The sequence below is a fragment of the Daphnia pulex genome, chromosome 8 (genome assembly GCF_021134715.1).
Source record: "Daphnia pulex isolate KAP4 chromosome 8, ASM2113471v1".
NCBI classification, from domain to species: domain Eukaryota; kingdom Metazoa; phylum Arthropoda; class Branchiopoda; order Diplostraca; family Daphniidae; genus Daphnia; species Daphnia pulex.
Window position 1 is genome coordinate 13,211,227 of NC_060024.1, and position 20,530 is coordinate 13,231,756.

Below are 20,530 nucleotides of genomic sequence, written 5' to 3' on the forward strand. Positions count from 1 at the left end.
GAGAGCAGAGGAGAAAAAGAATTGATCGTATATTTACCTGAATGCCTTGGAGGCCATCTTTTGTGACTTGAGGAACGGCTGAGCCTAGGTACAGAACTCTGCATCGACAAATGGGAGTTGGACCATCTTCTTGACCCTGGGTCTTGGGCCTGCGCTGCATTGTGGGTGGCCTGTTCCCGGAGGAAGACTGACCTCCAAGAGTATTGTAGAATCGCTGTTGCTGCTGCTGCTGTTGATGGTGGTACTGCATGGTGGCCATTTCGCTGAGTGTGTGTGTAAGCCCCAACGCAGTGGTTAGGGACCAGCCCACTTGTTGAAATCACCAGCACCTGATGCGAGTAATCACAAACACTAAACACACAATTGATGGAGGGAGACAAGGTCACACCATCCCTGCCAATCCTCTGACCAAGACGACAACTAATTCCAAATGCAGGTGACTTGCAACAATGTTGAAAACGGTGAGAAACAGCAACAATTTCAGAGCTAGAGAAACACAGTCACAAACCTTGACCAGTGAACTCTACTAACGATGGCCAACGACTGAATCGAAAAGGCACTTCTTTTCCATTCGCTCTTTCCCGACGTACGACTAACGGTGTCTAGACACACATCACACACACTCGGCACACAGGTGCGCCGCAACGTAGGAGAAGAAGAAACTCTGGTGAGCCAAGAGATCGTCCCAGTCTGTCCTTAACTAACATTACCTGTTAACATATACACACGCGCGCGGGCTGGCGAGTTCGTGTGTGTTAGCAGGTGAGAGAGACAACTGGGGCTGCTGTCAGACCTGTTGCTTTTTTTTTCGCCACATCTTTTCAAAATGAGTGGCAACGTCGGATGCACAGCTGCCAACCAATCGGCGTTGGCCTTTCGAAAGAAATTCACCCAATGAAAAATGAGCTTCAAAATCAAAATGGCTGCTGCTGCCCCTCCCCCTTTTTTTAGTGTGTGTACCTACCTGCAGGTACCTGTATATTCATTTTGGGGAAGTTTCAGCCAAAGCCTTAAAAGAAAAACAGAAAAAAAAGAACAATATATATACAGCCCATAAGTAGTATGTAGTTTTGTTTGAATGGACCAGAAACGTTTTTCCCAAATAGGCAAAGGCAATACAATAGCCGGAGCTGTCGCGGTTCTTCTCTATGAGAAGTTGAGAGGCCTAATAAAATACATCGAAGAAGAAACTTTTTAAGAAGAAGAAGAGAACATATGGCCTGAGGGATGATGGTCGCATTCCATCCTTTCACTTGTAAAAACCTCTCGTCGACAGGTACAACACACACACACACCACTGTCATTTATAAATTTACTGTACACATTGCAGCCATTTCCTCAATCCTGCTATGTATATACCTGGGTTGAAAACCGTTCCTCCTCTTTTTATTTAATTTTTTTATCCCTTCCAAAAAGTCATCAAAGATAATAAAAATTGTCGAAACAAAAAAGGAAAGAAAGACGAATTGACACAAGTAGCTTAAAGAAATTTCCATCAATTTTCCGTGTGGCCGCCACGCCCCAAATGTCTGAAGGTTCTTTTTATTTTTTTAAAAAAAGTTAAAAAATAGAATAAGAGCTCTCCCCCATTTTCTTTTTCCTGTGTTGTTGTGTGTGTGGAATGTGAAAAAAGAACGGAAGCAAAATGAAGACGACCGAGTCGACATGGCGGCCGTGTGTTGAAGTTGGGTTGGCACTCTTGGGGTTGTTCCGCGTGATGGATGCGGAGGATTTTGCGGTTGACCTTGAAAAACACTCACGAACGCTCTTAAGAATCCGGATTTCATTTCCTCTTTTTCCTTTAAGGTGAATTTTAACATTTTGAAAGAAAGAAATGATTATTTTTGTCTTTTATTTTTTTTTAAAAGGACTGCCGACTTCTGGGTGAGGGTTACGCAAGATGATTCGGGGTGGTGGTGGTGGTGACTGGAGTGCGTCATCGTTCGCGGGTCACGGCTCTTTTTGTTTTTTCCACATTTCCCAGAAAGGATTTTCCAAATAGGATGTCCTTTTCTCGTAATCATTTGATGGAGTGGATTAAACGTCGATTGACTGTGCGCGTGGTGTCTGTACGTGTGTGTGTGTCCCCTATTGGCCCCGAGGTGTTCAATTCATTCGCTATTCACAAAAGAAAAACAGAGAAAAAAGAATAAGCTTCCGGGATCACGAGCCGAATGACCGTGATCACATCATCGTCCATTTGGATTCGACTCACCTATTTTTTTCCTTTTTTTTCTCCTTCTTTCTTCTTCTTTTAATTCTAGGTTTTGTTATTGTTATTATTATTCTTTTCGCGGAAGATGTTAATCCATCAAGAATGGACTCGCCGTAAACCAATTGATTTTCTTTGGCATGAAAGTAAACCGCGAACTAGAACAACTTTCATTTCCGTGCTTGACAAAATGGCGAAATTAACAGTTCGCCACATCTAGCGGTCGAATTGAAAGCTGACGTAGAAAATATTCAAAATTTGCCCGCCAGTCGAAACCGCACGTCACGACACGTCAGAAAACGTTTAAACTCCCCTCAAAAAAGATGAAATAAAAGAAAAACAAATCAAAAACGCACTTTGTGTTATCGAATGTGTCAGATCGGATAATCGAAACGCTTAAGGTCAAAATGGACAGTGGCCGGCTTGATGTAGTATGATGAAAGAATCACCCAGACGGATGCAAATCAGCACGCAATGTCGTCAATTTTCAGTCAGTCACGAAGGAGGGTGATGGGGTGTGTGTGTTCGTACATGCCGGTCACGTTTTTTTACAAATCACGATTTTAAATCATCTCCCTACCGTTTAGGATTTGTATCAATTGGCTTCCTGATCCCCCTGGAAAATCAAAATGGGAACAACAAGAAAAGGGACGGGACATCTATAGGGGCAGCGGGCACTCGGGCAAGTCTGTGCCGTATGACCGGTCGTGTGTTTTTTTTTGTCCGTGTCCCGATATTATGATGAGGTTGAATCACGCCAGGGGGGGGGAGGAGGTTCAAAGGGGGCTGTTATCGCTTGACGGCAATGGCCCCTTATAAATAATTCCCGTTTTCTTTTGGCTCTATCCGCTTCCTTGACCGACCTGTACGTACGGTGATGATGATGATGATGATGAGGTTTTTGTTTGTTCTCTGGCCGCGTGTTGTGTTGTTGGCCTTCGCCTCGACCCCAAAAAAAAAAACAGCGCGGCCCATCAACAGCCGAAGAAGAAAAACGGGAAGAATCGCACGCCGCCGCCATTCTCTCCCGCATCTCTACAGGCTCCTCTCTTACACCCACAAATGAAGGAGGAAAAAGAAAAAAAATCAAAACAAGAATTGGCCCCCTTAAAAGCAAATAAAAATTTAACCAGAAGACGTTACCGTATATACTGGACTGACTGGCAAAAAGAAAAACGCACGCGATTCGGCTATTTACCCCCAAAAAAGGTAATTCTCCGGTCGCCTTTTATTTTTTGGTTTTTTCCTTGACGAAAAGAATCACATCATTCTGCTGGTCGTACTGACTGGTCGTTTTTTCCATCCAAAGTTTTCGTGTTACATTTCCTCAATTTTGTTTTTGTTTTATTTGATCCCGGGCGATCAAACGTGAAAAAAGAATCAAAATCGGGCTCGTCCGGGAGGGGGGAAATATGTCGCCATCTATCGATCGTCGCCCTCACCGGTTGCACACGCCATCCGCTCATTCACGCAGGACATTCGCACACGGAGGGGAAAAAAAATGGACCCGATGGAAGAGTGAGACGGGACGGGACGGAATGGCAGCGACGTGTCAAACCCCTCATGCATATGCACATTGCAACGTGATGTGTGCTCCCGCAGCTGAGCGCCACATTTGTGTGTTGACTGGCGTGCACACAAGGACTCAATTAACACGACGGACATTTCAACAGCCAATGGGCAAAATAAAAAAGAAAGAAATGAATTTCCAACGTGATTTTTTCAGGGTATTTTTCCGGCATTTTCAATTGTTGATGGCTGTCAAGAGTTGAACGAAAAAGAAGATGAAAGAGCTGGGCGCGCCTCAAATCTTGACAACCCAATCGCCTTTTTTATATTCCTTCTCTCTCTCATTCGAATGTTGTTGTTGTGTCCGCGACGACATGTTTTATTGATTCGTCCACTTTGAACGTTGACGTGAATGTTCTATTCGAGCCGTCTGAAATGTTCAAATAAAAAAAGAGTCGAAAAACGGCAATGACAAAATGTTGTTTTTCAAGGTTTTTCTTGTGCACATCTTTCGCGTTTTGGTTGAAAATGCTCGTCGCCGTCCCGTCAAAAAGACACCGACGACTCCCGACAAAAAAATTTGACAAGGCGAAATGACGAATAGACGAAGGGCATCACGATCTTTAAGACGGACACGATGTTCTTGTGTTGTTGCTCATCGCAAACCCTCTCTCTCTCTCTCTCTCGTGTGTGCGCATTTTTCCTATGTAACATTCACTCCGCCGTGCGTTTGTTATTACACGGCACGGTAGTAGTTGGTTTATCGCACAGCCAAAGTTGAGACAATTGACTCACGCAGATGATCATCATTCTCGGGAGTGCATTACACAACCCCTCGAGCGGAATGAGCTGCAGCCAAAGAACGGACTTTGTTTTTGGTAAAAACAAGTTGCTCTTTTTGATGATGATGGGAAATATAACTTGGAACTGGAATAGAAAAAGTTTTACGTTTCATTGATGTCGTTGCGTCAATTTTGCCGGCCACGAAAAGTTGGAAATCCCGCCGAGTTCCAGGGCTCCGCCGTTCATGTCGATAAATGAAATCGATCAAGCCTGGCAACGCGGACAAAAAATACCGAGAGGCGTCATCAAATCATTATAGAAGAAATCCGGGATCAGATTTCTATTCCACGGACTCTGATGAACTGTGAACATCATCAATCAAACCACTTTTTTTTCGGGGGCCAGGGGGGCGGACGATATAGGACAGTCCGGCAACCATTACGACGATGTGTAACACTGCATCACATTAAGCTTAACTCGCCATCAACTCGGCGCGCGAGGTGATTATTAAATAGAAAATAGAGAAAGTCGTAGGTACATATAGAAAATACATGTGGAATAGATTGTAGAGTTGCCGGCCGCTGCGGATGATTATATCGAGTGATTGTAGATAGTTATGATTTATGCATTTGTAGCCCCAAGAGGTGAAAGACAAAATTGAATATCAATTCAAGTGGAGGAGGAGGAGGATCTCTGCGTTTAAGGATGACGGATATGGTCAAAGGAAAGTCTTCAACTCTTCGAAAAATGACATTTATATCGACCGGGCGGTAAATCAATCACATCAGACACGCATTTTCTATTAGACAACGACAATAAAATCGCAATAAAAATTAGACGGACCTTTCTTTTCCGACTGGAGAAGAAATTTCTCCCCCCAGAAAAATATAAGAAAATTCACCGGCTTTGGTTATTTCCACCTTTTTCCATATTGTTTCGTCACGAAGAAAATGAACAAAAACTGTTGGCCTTTTGCCGTGAACGGGCCATCAAACGGTTCCACACAAACACAAACATCCTTATTTTTATTTTTTAGTTTTAAACATTTCTTAACAACATTTTATGGGATGTGTGTTATTTTTTTACGATTATGATTTTGTCCGGTGGTGGTGGTGGGGATTTGAATGGAATGAATCAACGCCATTGCGCGCGAGCTGCACGCGGGAACGGAATCAACTTGTATATTCCCGCACTTCCCGTTGGGCGACGAGAAGTGTTGTCGGCTCCGTGTCGAATGGCCGACCGAGAGTCCCATTGTTGTTTGTCGCATTTCTTTTTCCCAGGCACAGGAAACAAAAGAACAACCAAACGGGCGAGAGACTCAAAGGGTCAAACAACAAATTTAGTGATCCGTCGTCACGTATCGATTCTCTCTCTCGCTCTCGGTTCAAAAAAACGAAAAAACGAACCAGAAGTGAATGGACTTTGAAATCAGCCCATCAAACGTCATTTGCACGCCGGACCCAGCGATTAGCTGCTGCGTAGTTTTAAAAAAAAAGAAAAAAAAGAACGAACAGGTGGAAACAACAACAAAAAAGAGCGAGGTAATTTTCCCAATGACTTTGAATTGAACTTGAAGAAGAAGAAGAAGAAGAAAACAAGGGACTTTGGTACAATGTAATCAAGCGGACATTCGCTTGCGGCCAATTCTTCGGGACGACTATATAGAAGTAAGAGGCCGTGCATGTGAGAAGTGTGGGTACTATATTATATCTACATTTTGATATTAAGGTGTAGTATATGGTATAGTCCCCTGAGTGAGCTCAACGAAATGGCCGATCTGCCGCCGCCATCGGGAGAAATGAAAAGAGAATCGAGGAGTTAAATAATTTCGGTTGTTTCTTTTTTATTCGGCGCAGCGCGCGTGCGTGAGGCTCATCGGTTTTTGGCTATTTTGGCCGCAAGCTGAGAGAAACAGACACACAGAAAAAATGTAGAGGGGAATAATAAATATTTGTTGAAAGAAAAAAGATATTCGAAAAGAAACAACAACATCCTTCATGCCTTGTTGGCGCAATGGCACATCGTGCAAAGGCTAGCTCGGCAATTGTTTCATCAGTTGGACGTTTTGATGAATTCCCCCAACCCCTGTGCTCGTTTTGACCTTTGATGATATTTTTAAACAGAAAAATTGCTGCCGTGTTGACTTGCGTGTTTACATGCATACACGTCCAGCAGGACTGACGGACGGGCTGGAAAAAAAAAAAGAAAATAGAAGAAACTGGAATGCAATTGTGTGTGGCAATGACCAAAATTGGGAAGGACGAGAACTTGAAATATCCCATGGATCTATTTCGCCTTGTACGGATTTGTAATTCCAATTTCCTATTGTGATAGAATTTTAAAGAAATAAAAAAAGGGGATCAACGTCGAGTTTGAAACATTTCTCCGCGGGCGAGATGACGTGACTTTCTATGCTCCAAGGTAAACAATAAGCCAATCAGGTGACTGGAAAGTAGGATTCTTCTTCTTCTTCTCCCAATTGCTCCCGAAAAGGAGAAAATGTTTTATGTCGGGTGAACTGGATAAAGAGAAGAAGAATGAACGAAATCAAATAAAAGACAGTCGGATGTGCGCGGCGGAATTACTATACAATCATCTTCTCAAAGTGTGTGAATAGGACGACCACAGCAGAGCTGCCACCCACACCCAACCCAAAAGAAAGTAAAGCGCATTTGAAATTGTACGCCAGCAACCGACCGCAGTTGCGAACAATTCGATCGCATTTGGAAAACGAGGCCTATATCTACACATATAACAACACAGTTGAACGCAATTCAATCAAATAATAAAGACCAACCATGGGCTTCTTCTTCTTCTCTCTCCAATTAAATTTGAAAAAAAATATCTTTCTTCTTCTTCGTGTGTTCATTTCTGGCGCCTTGAGGGACATCACGAATTCACGCGGTATCCCTCTCCTCTGCTGTTGGCTTTTGCTATGAATCTAAGGTGGATGAGATGATGATGTGTCTGAATGTATAACTTGTAGCAGACCACTTTTCTTTCTTATTATACGGGCACTTCTTCTTCTTCTTTGAGGCATCTCAACATTTGATACGATTGCGTCGACATTGCCGCACCTTTTGTGCGTCCTTCGTACACGTACGTGCATATCTGACCACATTATCAGGGCAATCAAATGCTCCTTTTTTCTCTTTCCATCTAAACAGACGATGGAGAGTTGCGGGTTGCCGAGGACACACCGCGGCGGCGGCCGGGGTCGCTCACTCACTCGATGATTACCGAGCCGAGCGACGACGACGTGAATATTAGAAGAAGAAGATGACGGGGAGTTGGCTTTTTTTTAATATTAAAAAAAACCTCCAAGGTCCGCCACTTTCACCGGAGCGCCATTTCACGCGTCGTTTCCATTTCTCGTGTCTGTGTCGTTGACTTGTACCAACGAAAAAGAATAAAAATTTTGACTCAGCTCGACCGCGATTTTTTTTTTACTTCAAATTATTATTTACGTCTGAGACGCTTGTAATTCTATTCCTTTTAAATGGTTCAAAACGAAGGGGAAATTATCTGTGACAGGTGAAACAGGGCGTGGATGTTACATCAGCTTGAACTTACCGCGCACCGGATTGGTGATTACTATCAAATTTTATCGTTCACTTATTCTTCTCTCGACTTTTCGTTCAAAATGAAAAAAAAAGGTTTTCAAGTTATTTTTATTTGATTTTCCGCTCGCATAAAAATTACGAACCGGTCCGTTATTTTCCATTTAAGAAAACTCTCTCTTTTTCGGAGTCGGTTTGGGCATTTTGGGTTTCTGTATCGTGATTTGGGCACGTCGATTCGACGTTATCTCGATCCTTTTTACATCGTTCAAACGAGATCTTTGTCGGTCTTCTGTAATCTCTGGCCAAACCGCGCGGCATTTACCATCAATTCGCCAATGAATTATTGTTTCAATTCCCAATTAAACGATTGTAAATTTATCTCTTTTCTTTTTTTCAAAAAAGGAAATAACTAGACGAGCAGACTCACGCTTTGTGCAGCCAAAGTCATGCTTTTACACATGAACTCACATATTATTAGATCCGTTAGGTTTTTTTTTTTTCTTTTTTCGATTATTTAATTGGACGCTGTACGAAATCTAGTTTGACTTTACTGAGACTCTGCTGAACTTTCTTCTCTCTTTTATCCATCGGCTAATTTTTATTGGCCAAGACAAATCGAAATTCCCCCCCCCCCGAAAGTCGAGGAATAATAATAACGGAAAAACCCGATCATTCCGCTTTTCGCCCGCCTGCCCCCTCCATCCACATGTATAATGATTAATAATTATCAAATTGTTAGTATAGACGCATGAATCTCAGATGTGTGTCATACGGAAGAATAATTCATGTGTGTGCATACAATCCGAACAGATGGGCCTTTTCCTCCCGCAACAGCATCACGACCGAATATATAACTGGGAATATAACTGGGAATTCATCATTCCGTCGCCCAAAAACAAGAGTTTCCGGACTTTCTTCTTTTTTACATCAAATAACATCGAAAAAGTGGCCAGTGTCCAATGTTAACAATGAAGAAATTCATCATTTCACGGAAATGTGTTTTTTTTTTGTTTCGTTCATTCCCGGCGTCCGTTATATAATCTGACGTGTGTGACTTTTTTTTTTTTTTTTTAACTTTTGCGATGGGCCTCCCGAAACTTTCTAGTTATATTTCGCCTGGGCTTCTACTTTTTGTTTGATGTATGGGGCAGACCCCAGCGTCGGCAGGTTTTTTTTTTACATCCATCCACCGTGCGCTTTAATGCTCGTGATGAATAGATTATAGAGCGCATATATATACATATACATACACACAGAGCACGGTTGAAAGTACCATATAATATTCCAGCTCGACGAGATGATGTCGTTAAAAATTAATCCTGGACTCGGTCGTTTTCTCTTCCGACTTCTTTTGGGAGTTTAGGGTAAGAAGAGGAGCTTTTATTTGAGGGTTATATGCAAAGTGTTATCTCTGATAGTCATCGTATATTATATAGTTTCATCTAGAGTGTAAAAAAAAAAAATCTTATAACAAGTAGAAAGTTTTCCTACCAGCAGCCAGACGCCGGAGTGTGTCGCTCGTATCTTTATGTTTATGCTAGCTGCTGGTTCATTCCGAAAATTCAAATATTACGTTAACTACATACTACCCCTCAGGGGGTGCTCTCTCTCTCTCTCTCTCTCTCTCATAAAAGCAATAACGTTTTATAAGTATATTAACGTGCAGTACACTGCACCGAGGTCTAACAATTTTTCCAAACAAGAAATGAGGGAAATGATATTTTTCTTTCTTTTTTTTACTGTGCCATGTGCATGGATAAACATAAACCGGCCCCCCCCCCCCCACCACCACCGCCACGATCTATATAGCCCCCACCACCCGCAAAACTACACACGTAAAGAGTTGCAACAAGTTAAAAAAAAAGGAAGGGACTTTCCAAACAACCGGAAACCGCATAATCGTTTCCAGATCGAGAGAGTCTCTCTCCGCAAAAGAGATAAAGAGAGTTAAAAAATAAAGAGATGGCCAATCAAATACTATTATTTATACACGGCTGCGCACACCGTCTATATATCCTCCATCGCAAACAATATGCAATTACAAGGTCCATCCGCTTTAATATAGCATCCGCAAAGAGATGAAATTAGGAGCCGAAAAAAGCTATAAGCTCTCCAAAATGAATATCATCATCTTAATGTTAGACATCTGTCTTTTCTCTCTCTCTATTCAAACACACGAAGTTGGACTGATGGCGGATGAGAAGAAGAAAGCGAATCGAGACAACCATTCGTCTATACGACGTACAGCAGGTCGTCGGGGTCTTCCATCACGACGACGACGACGCCTCATCCTCACGATCCATTCCCCCCTCGAAAGAAAATCGGTTCCTTTTTGTCTTGTTTTTATCCGAGCGCTTTGATATATTTGTCTATACACAATCATCAAATCACCAAATTATGTAACAACCGAAATAATAAAAATATTAAAAAAAAAATGATCAAACATCATCACAGACATGTTGTTGTGTGTTCTAAACAAAAACGAAAGATGATTCCCTTTTTTAATTAGGTAATTTGGTAAAAGAAAAATGGTTTAATCAAGGGGGGGGGGGAGGGTGATTTGTTTTAATCGACCAACTGGACGGTAGCGAAGGCGTGAAACGTCACGGCCTTGTTGTTGTTGCTGTTGTTTTGGCTGCTCGATTTGGACGGTGCCAAGTGGCTGCGGCTCGACATCCGCGTGTGGGTGGATTTGGAACGTCTGAAAGATCTGGCCGCCGCCGACAGCAGGTCCTGGTTGGAAGAATTCGAAGTGGACGAAGGCGACGACGTCTGAGCGGACGATCGGTGCTGTTGTTGTTGTTGCGACAACATGTGGGACATGTCCGGCGGAAGAGACACCGGCTGTTGGTGGATGGGTGACGGCAAGGCGTAATAGTGGCCGATGGATGGCGGACCAGCTGGCGGAGGTGGAGGCGGAGGAGGTAACCACCTTCATCATTTGCCATCAACAACAACAAAAAAAGAGTCAGCCATCAATTTCCATTTTCTCTTTTCGTCTTTTTTTCAAAATTCTATTTTTGGAAAAACAAAAATGTGGGAAAAGAACCACCCAGAAAATGGTTTTACCTTTGACTACTTCTCATCCGTCCGGGGCTTTGACTCCTGGATCGCTGGAGCCGCAATTTATTGAAATCTCCCGCCTTGATCAAAGTGGGTGGCGGTTGAGGGGGTGGCGCCGGATGATGGACGGGATGCGGATGGAAATAAATCCATTGCTGTTGTTGTTGTTGTTGCTGCTGTTGCTGTTGTTGTTGATGGAGGTGTTGGTTGTTATTAGCGTCCATCGATGTCGGATATTGCGGAATTGGATGACGGACGAGTGCACCAGCTGCCGCCGCCGCTTCGTTCCAACAATAACCGGCCCAACCGTTGGACATGGCCGCTACTGGCGGCGGACCGTTGCTGTAGCGGAGCCGGCCGGAAGGGTTCTTGTTATTGTGGCCCGTCAACAGGTGGAAAACGGGTTGGTGTAGTGCCTGTTGTTGTTGTTGTTGTTGCTGGGATGACGACTGAGTGACCGGACCTTCTTTCGGGTAAATGTTGCGCGTCAATTCCTGTCCCGATTTGGTGGGTATGAGAAACGTCTGGCCGCCGCTGTGACCGGGCGGCGGAGGCGATTGGAGTCGGGTCGACGAACGGAGTCGGATCAACGACCGGCCTCGCGACTGCAGTTTCAGCGGATGCTGCGACCGATGGATCGACTCCGGATCTTTGCCCAAGTTGTCGCTGTTGAGCGACAAGGTGCTGGACGGCGGATGAGGAGGTGTGGGCGGAGTGGGAGATTTCCTGGAAGACGACGTCAATTTCATCAGGAAGGATCTCGTCTTGGAAGGATCCCGTTTGATTTTAGGTGCCACAATTGGCGATTGAACCGGAAGGATTTCCGGCAGACTTTTCGACGATTTTGAATTCTTTTTACTGTTGTTGTTGTTGTTGGATTTGATGCTCAACATTCCGCTGGAGGAAACGAACAGGCCGTTGAGTTCAGAGGATTTGCCCGTCTGCGGAGCGCTAGAAGTGGACAGAGCGTCGAATTTCGACGACTTGCGCTCGGACGACCTGCCCCGTTGATTGGATTTCGTATTCCGTCGAGACGCTTCCGGAGAATGAAGACGCTGAGGTTGTTGTTGTTGTGGTTGTTGCCGGAACGGAGCACCAAACGACCAGCGGGATGTTTTCGTGGGCGGATGGGATTGCGGCAGGGGCGGGGTCGGAGATTGCGACGTCGAAGTCGAGGCGTCGCTCACCTCGGCCGGCGACAATCCGGTGACGGACGGCCCCATGGGCAATTCCGGCGTTTGCAGACTCAAAATGCACGAGGGCGGCGAGGGGGAAGAGCCGGAAGCCACGGATGAGCTGGAAGATTTGCTCTTTGACAGTTTTTGATGCATGGCCGTCGTCGTTGTCGTTTCGGATCGTTTCAATCCGGCGGCGACGCCACCGACGCCACTACTGCGACTGCCTTGTCCCTGATGACTGTTGGTGATGGCCAGGGCCGTTTCTAGGCGGGCCAACTGGCCGCCGTAAGGCATGCCCTTCTTACTGTTGCTGCTGCTGCTGTTGTTGTTCAACATTCCGCCGGATGTTGCGGTTTGCACCGAGGCGTTGGATTGGCCACGGATACCACCGGCGCCGACGTCACCGCCACCGGCGACGCCCGTGTGATTTAGGAAAGTTGACGACGACTTTTGTTGTTTCGAGATTTGCAGGTGGGTCAATCCGTCGTGGGTGCGACGCTGGATCAAACTCCATTCGGAATGCTGACGCTCCAACTTGCGGATAATGTTCTGGGCCTTGACTGGGCCGACGCCAATGTCCGACGCCGACGAATGCTTCGAATCCACCAGGATGGCATCCAGCGTCCGCTTGTCACGGTCCCGGTCCGACCACGACTGGATCGACACGGCCGCTGTCTTGGCCGCGACTGGGCCATTACTGCCGACAGCTGACGCTTGTGGGACGCTCTTTTTCCCGGCCGATGTTGTTCCAGGGTCGCCCGTCACAACTGCGCATGTCGGCGGAGCAGCAGACGGCGCCGGATGATTAGTGCCAGCATTGACAGAGCCACCGCCACCGCCGCCACCCGTACCACTGGCCTGGATTTTCTGGCAGAGCATCGTCAGAATCCGGGCCGGCTCTTCAGCGCTGCATTCCAGGGCCAGGATATCCAGGGCGCTGTCATCTGCCGAGCGGAGTGTCAATAGGACCACATGGCGGCCCAGTGCGGGCGGATGTTGGCACGAAAGGATGTCCGACAGGGCGCAGCGGATGGGAACCGTCAAAAGGACATTCATCCGCTCGGCCGGGCAGTCGGAATCGGATGAATCGCCGCCATTGACGTTGACGGTGATTTTCTTGTTGCGGATGACCTCATCCGCTTCGTCGATATCCGAGCTGCTGCTGTTGACTCCGCTGCTGCTTCCGCCGGAATTGTTGTGTGGCTGGATCGACGTGTCGCTGTCCGATTCGAATCCTTCGTCGCTCTTGCGGCTCTTCTGCTGCAGCGAGAGATTCCGCATTCCGGACGTCGTCGACGACGTCGTCGAGGAGGCGCAAGACGAGGAGGAGGAAGACATGGAGGAAGTGGGCGGCGGAAGAATGCGCAAGCCCCTTTCGCTCAGTTTGAGTTTCATCCAGCCGACTTCCGGCAATTTGCTAGTGCTGGCGGGCGAATCGGAAGTCATCACTTCCTTCCTGACTTTGGCCAAAAATTGCGAGGCGCATTGGTTCAATTGCGGATGCGTCGAGCCGGGAATCAACCGCTGCCGGTTGAGACACCTCACCTGACATCCGAAATCGATCGTTTCCATCGTGCGATCGCGTGAGTCGCTCTTCTTTATTTTTTCAAATCAAAACGAATTTGACGCGCCAAAATTCAAAAATAAAACAAAAAAAGGTTTTTTTTTCTTGTCAAAACTTAAACCTTAATGACTTTGTTTGTTTCTTTTCCGCCAGTTGGTCCAAGGTGACACACACAAACACACACACGGGGGACAATTATTTCACTGCGGATGTGAACACTGAAGACTCGCCGACTGCCGAAAACGTGAGAAAGTTCAATAATAGGGAAAAAATGACAAGAAAAACTTCAGTCCATATCCGCCCCGATTTCAAACGAAATTTGTCTAAGGGTCCATCGTCTTCCGAACAATGCGGAATAACAGTCAAAGAGAAGAAGCAGGTGGAATTGCGGAAGGATAGTCAGATTGTTTCAATTCGAATGAATGAAGAGACGGAGAACAATGTGTCATTCACCGTCACTGTGGAATGCACTTTCACTATGCGGCATCTTGGGCTCGACGGATGAATGAACAAAATACGGTCCAGCGGATAGTCGGAAAACAAGAGAGAACAAAACAAATTGCGGACGGAGGAATTGTTGTGGATTCACGGCGAGTCGGACGCCAACTGAACGGAAACGGGCGACGTATCGTCGCCTTTAGCTGCTGGCTGGCTGGCTGGCTGCTGCGTCACGGCGTCACGGAGCGACCTCCTCCGCCGCCACCACCGCAGAGCCTGCAGCTAATGTGGGTGTGGTTTCACCGGGAACCAAGACGAACGAACGAAAGAAAGAAGAAGAAGAAGAGAACGTGCTTCACGACTTTTTATTTTTCACCCCCTGGAGCAACTCTCTCTCGTTAAGAGATACTTACAGACACACAGAGTCACAGTCTCAGCAGCAGCAGCGTCTGTTAGTGTATAAATTTGATATCTCGGCATTTTTGGCTCTAGCCTACATTTAGGCGCACCTGCATCCTCCTATAGAAAATGCAGGAGGAAATACACACAGTCGCTGCTGCTGCTGCAAAGTTTCGCCATTTGAAAAAAAGTCGAGCAAAAGATTATAACTACCGACGTTTCTATTTTTTTCCCCCCACTTCGTTGTGCCGGTGGTTTTAGTCCGGGAGAAAAGGGGCACTCTCGTTCACTTGTTGTGTGGACTATATGCAGTCGATCGTGATTGGCCTATTATTGGCACGGCTAAAATTTCTAAAAGGAGGAAATACTATATTTTCTCCTGGAAAAACATTTTTTGATCGTTTGAAAAAGTTTCCGATTTCGAATTGGATCCCGCGGCTAAAAATATCCAAGAGGCCCAGAGGAATTTAGAACACACAAACAGAAAGGATGTTATAAAAAGCGCCGAATGACCAAGTGGAAGAAGAGGACCGACTGTTTATTATTATTTTCCATCTCTGTGTGTGGTTCCTCTAGCTCATCACAATGCAAATGATTAGCTTTGGCTTCATTCCACACAACAGAAAATAATTGGGGAACGAGGCAAACGAAAGAAATGAGATACAACAACAACAAATAAATCTTTTCTTTTTCCATCTCTCCCGCGTGAGTTGACCAAAAAATCTACTTTTATGGTAGTAGTATACACGCTCTGGATAGCAACGCAAAGTTTTATATAAAAATCTTCGTTACTTTTTCGTTGGCCACTCTCGAAATGTTAAAAATATAAGAGCAGCGAAAATTACAAGGACAGATAAAACCGATAGAGAAAGAAAAAGAGAGGAATGCAGTTATTACAGATATCAATGACCGACTAAACTCCTTTCTTTTCTTCGACTGGGGGGCAATTAATATGCAGAAATGTCAAAAATGTTTGAGTGATGGAAAGTCTAATCCCACCATATCGACTCTAGATTCATAATAAAACAGTGGGCAGGCAGACTATAAACAAGTCCATTGGACAAGTAGTCACCTGTGAAATTCGTGGGAATCGATAAATGAAAGTTTCGTACAGAAAAATTATTTAAAAAAAAAATCCTTGACGGGGAAAAAAATTCATCCGATCCGAGGAATTTATTTCGATAATTGAATTGGTTGTGGTATTGATCCAAGGCTGAGAATCACACCCGCCGTCGTTACACAAAAACCCATCAATTATTCAATGGGAATAACGACAACAAAAAAAGCCTATCGACATGCCAGCAGGTTCAATCTCTTTGATTAGGCTGAAAACAATTTTTTAAAAAGAAAAGAAGATGGAAAAAATGGTTTTTCATTCTTCCATAACACAACAAGAAATGGGACAACGACGGAAGAGAAATCTGGGGTGGGTTTGTGCGCTTAACCGCTCTCCGGTCATGGAACCTGTCTTTAAAGCTTAATAGTATACAACAACAACATCTTATGGAATGGAATAGAAGAAGAAGACTTTCCAGTCGACAGACCCCCAACAAGTTTTTAGTCTCTCCCGCACCTTCTGCGAAATGTAGTTGTCAAAATGTGAAGGGAGAAAGAAAAAAAAAGACACAAGGACACGCGTGACAAGCAACAAACGGTTTTTATAGTCGAGATAATATAAGCCGTGTTCTTGTTTCATTGGCTTCTTCTTCTTCTTTGGCTGACCGTTTAACAATTTGCCTAACTGCCCAAACGAAATAACAAGAGAGAGAGAGAGACTCGGTCTCGGATGAATTGATCAAACGGTACACCCAGTCAAGATAAGAAAAATAATATTAAACTAACCCCACGAAATAGTTTGACGAGGGCGTCAGTGTTCACCATTTATAGTCATTGGATATCGAATGAAAAAGGTAAAAGAAAAAATAAATTTCACTCCATCGTTGGAGCTTGAAATTGAGGAAAAAAGGAGAACATCCACCATGGGGCGATGATAACGTTGTTATTTGCTACACGTATAAAAAGATAAGGCTTTTTTTCTGTCTGCTGAACCAAACGAGAAATTCCCCCAAACAAAAAAAAGCAAATAGAGCCAACCCAAAGAATATAGTATATGTACCAATCATGGCTGGTTGATTTTATTCGCCCGCACGGAAATTATCGTGAAAAATAAGGAAAAAAAAAAGGTTTTTTTGATGGACGAATTGTAAGAAAAAAAAAATTTTGATAACAAGTGGTGACTGAATTTTTTGATGGGCCTCGGGGTGGCGGAGTAAAATGGACGGAACGAACCGTAGTCGTTTGGGAGTCTCAAACTGGATCACCTGGCAGTCGCAAACTCCTTTGGTCTCTCCTACCGGCTGTTTCTGCGGCTGGGCTCTGCTCAAATCCTCCTCCTACTTCTTCTTCTTCATCATCATTCCGGTACATTTATACACAGCGAGCTAATGGCGTGTACACCCCTTTAACATCCATCCATCCATTCACGCATGCACCCATCCATCCATCCAGTGATATATATTTTGCCGAGGCATTACGGCTCGACTGCTGGCCTCCTTTCCGTGTGTGTGTCTGTGTGTGCCAATGTGTTTTGTTTCTCGTTTTTCTTCCCACGCCGTTCCTTTTTCTCTTCCTTCTTCATTCCCGTTGCCCCCGTGCGTTCACGTCTTACTATTTCTCGACTCCGCCGAACTCATGGAGACGCCGGAATTCCCGCTATTCGCTATCGATAACTCTAGCTATTCTATAGACGCTGGTGCAGCACAAGTCAGCCGTGACGTTCATTCTTTCTCATCATATCGTCAACTCGCCTTCCGTTGTTCGCTCATCGACTGCGAGCGGGTGGCAAAGTGAATGCGAAATCGGCCATCACTCATCCGCCAGACCAACCGCGTGCTGACAATGTCTACAAAAAGGAGCTCTGCTCATTATTATTGGGTTATTCCGTATTTTTAGGCAAATATAGTAGTAGTAGTAGTAGTGGTGGTGGGGCCGATGTGGGCGCCCCAAAGTCAAAAGTTTGGGGAGTGTGCCAATTCCCATCACCTCCTCCGCACCATTGCTCCTCCCTTCATCATCAGGCAATAATACACAACCATGCAGTCAAAGGCTCTCTCTCCCAAAGTAACAAAGAGATAAAGATATATCATTCCTGCCTTTAGCACAAGAGTTGTAATGAGTAGAAGAAGAAGTTGACTAACTAGCGGGCGCAATCCTTTTTTCGTGCATTTTTGTTTTCTTCAAATTTTTATCGATGGGAAAATATTTTATAATACCAGGGGAGATGGAAAATGACTAATGTTTATTTAGCTTCTTCTCCTACACAGTTGGGCGTGTGTTCTACTTGGCGAAAATCGCTGGCGTATATCGGCAACCGAACTATTTTGGTAGGAAAAAAAGGAACGAACGACCTGACTCCCGACTCATTTGGAAAGTTTCTCGGTTTTCTTCTTCTTCTTCTTCTCGGAGGAAGAAAACTCGGGTGCACACGAAATGGATGGGAACGGATGCGTAGCGCGCCATATCCTCTTCCTCAGACGCCAATGGAAAAACAAAACAAAAACAATTCTCTTTTTTCCACCCTACCATGATGAGGTAAAACAAGAATGGAGAATAAAAACAAACGAAATTCTCCTCATGCGCCGAGTCGCAATCAATCGGTAAAGAACCCGGAGAAAATGAGAGTTGCTCCGGCAGGACGGGCAAATGTTGTTGCAGGTATAGACCATCGAGTCTACCTGCTGTCAACTCGATCGAGAGAAAGTTGCTCTTTTCCCATTCTCGGTTGTTTACATTCATTAGACTGCGAAAGAAGAAGAAAATGAGGACGGTGATAATCGACTCTCGTCGGAAGTGTAGGAAAAATGAGACGACAACCGTCGTAGTTGTTTTGTTTGTTTTATCCGCCGCTCCCCAAAACAGTAGAAGAAGGAAATAAATATAACAATCTCTCTCTCTCCTGTTTTCTATTTTCTTATCCTTTCATTACAAGAGACGGAAACGACCTCCTCGGTAATTCTCTCCCAGCAACTTTGGCAGAAAGAAACATGGGGGGGATGATGACTGAGTGACCTACTTCATTTCATTGTGCACAGTGACTTCTTCTATTCGTACGGGCTCTCGCTGACGGTTGTTTCTTTCAATAAATCTTTTTTTCTCCGAAGAACCGACGTCGGTACAACAACAACCGCAAGACACGCGGATCCATTAAAAAAGGGACGGAGGCGGACGGGTGTAGGAGGTGGACACACCAACATGAATGGCCATTTCACTCGTCCATCAAACATCAGCTCAAACGATTCGCGTTGTTTGCCATTTTCTCCTCGGCTGTTTTTCTGTTCTCTTCACTTCCTCGTTGTTATTATCCAACAGCTTTTTTACACCATTCCAAGTAGTACACACACACAATAAGCTACAGACAGTGCCTTGCAGGTCTGATTTCTCCGGCTGAAATGATTCGGTCGCTACAGAAGAAACAGTCGGGATGATAGGCTCTTCTATCAGCGGGGGTCTCCGCCTACAACAACTGTAACTTTGGCTAGTGGTAGTACTTTGCGTATACAACTGTCGTGGAAAATGTTTACCTATAGAGACTTTACACAGCAGCAGCAGCAGCTAAAAGATGAGATTATTATCAGAGGGTACTACTACTAGTCGACTTATTGCCATCATTCCTTTGGGGTCCCTGATGATGATGATGATGATGATGATGGTCTCATCACAACCATCTGGTCGTCCTTTAGACTCTCGGCAACCATTTCAGCCTTCCACATTTCTTTCTTCTTTTGAGAAAACTGAAATAAATCCCCCCGCCCTTCTCTCTGCTCAGAGCTCTCGTCGAAAAAGAATGAAAAATGTTATTATAGAGCGTGATCATTAGCACAGAGGAGAAGCAGCAAAGGTTAGACATGATTACCCCGCGCGCGGGAGTGAACCGACATTTTTTTTCTTCTTCTTCTTCTTCCTCCTATTCTACGACCTTTAACTTCTTCTTTCTGACAAAAATAAAAATTCTTTTGAACAAAAATAAAAATAAAACAAAAATTATGACGTGACCTCGACTCTGATTGGGTGTCCGTGGCGTCTTGTGTGTTGCGCAATTTCGTGAATGTCGCGAGCAACAAACGAGAAAAACAAAACAGCCGGGAAAGAAGAAGAAGAAAACAATCAGAGGAACTCGACGTGTGTTCAGAGTATTGTTTTATTTTTTTTCTCTAATTTTAATTCGCCATTTTTTGTCGGTCTGGAGAAAAATCATCGGAGCGACTCTCTGCTGCGTGTGTGTGTGCTCTACTGTGCACAGTGCGTGATCTGGGCCACCTTCGTTCTGGAAAGAGAAACACAATGGAATACTTGAAAATGAGGAACTGGCGGTCATCAAGCCGTGCATCCGAGCGCATTAACATCATCTTTCTCCTTTTAGTCTTTTATTTCAATTTCTTTTTTTCTTTTCTTTTTTTTTTGAAATTGTTCGCAGTTTTTTAATGTCTTTCCTGAACTCGCCTGATCACGTGATTACGAGATTTGCCTAGAATCCAATGAACGAGTTCATATCTTTTTTTTAACTACTCTGGAAATTTGACAGCGGCAGGAAACTTGGTGGCCCATCAAAAAATACGGTCGAGAGGATATTATGGAAGTAAAATGTTGTTGTTTAAAAAAAAATGTAACATTCACTGGATGGGCGTTACCCTATCCTAATAACCCATCGCAATTTGATTATTACCGAAGCGGAGGGAGCCAAAAGAAAAACCGTTATGACTGTGTAACATACCATCATTTGGACTATTTTTATGTTACAGATAACATTACACAAAGTACT

At 44.5% G+C, this 20,530-nt stretch overlaps 2 protein-coding genes across 4 annotated transcripts in view; both read right to left on the bottom strand.

Moving 5' to 3' along the window:
- LOC124199657 overlaps positions 1–20,530 on the bottom strand; it is a 30,635-nt gene that overhangs the window by 5,298 nt on the left and 4,807 nt on the right. The window contains exons 1-2 of one of the 3 annotated variants that reach the window (XM_046595576.1): positions 711–805; positions 38–329 (exon numbers count right to left, since the gene is read on the bottom strand). In XM_046595576.1, the coding sequence (XP_046451532.1) occupies positions 38–259 (222 nt within the window). In that variant the 5' untranslated portion in view covers positions 260–329; positions 711–805. Of the gene's footprint in view, positions 1–37; positions 330–508; positions 806–20,530 lie in introns of those variants that run through there. The other 2 variants (XM_046595574.1, XM_046595575.1) reach the window with 2 other exon arrangements.
- On the bottom strand, positions 10,396–14,663 carry LOC124199656 (nuclear factor of activated T-cells 5-like). The gene is made up of 2 exons (XM_046595573.1): positions 11,140–14,663; positions 10,396–11,002 (listed from the first exon to the last, which is right to left on the bottom strand). The coding sequence occupies exons 1-2, from the start codon at positions 13,881–13,883 to the stop codon at positions 10,636–10,638; spliced, it is 3,111 nt and encodes a 1,036-aa protein (XP_046451529.1). The 5' UTR covers positions 13,884–14,663; the 3' UTR covers positions 10,396–10,635.

Coding starts and splice junctions, on each gene's coding strand:
- LOC124199656 (XM_046595573.1), bottom strand. CDS start 13,883: ATGGAAACGATCGATTTCGGATGTCAGGTGAGGTGTCTCAACCGGCAG. Junction 11,003..11,139: donor CGGATGAGAAGTAGTCAAAG/GTAAAACCATTT, acceptor CAAATGATGAAG/GTGGTTACCTCCTCCGCCTC.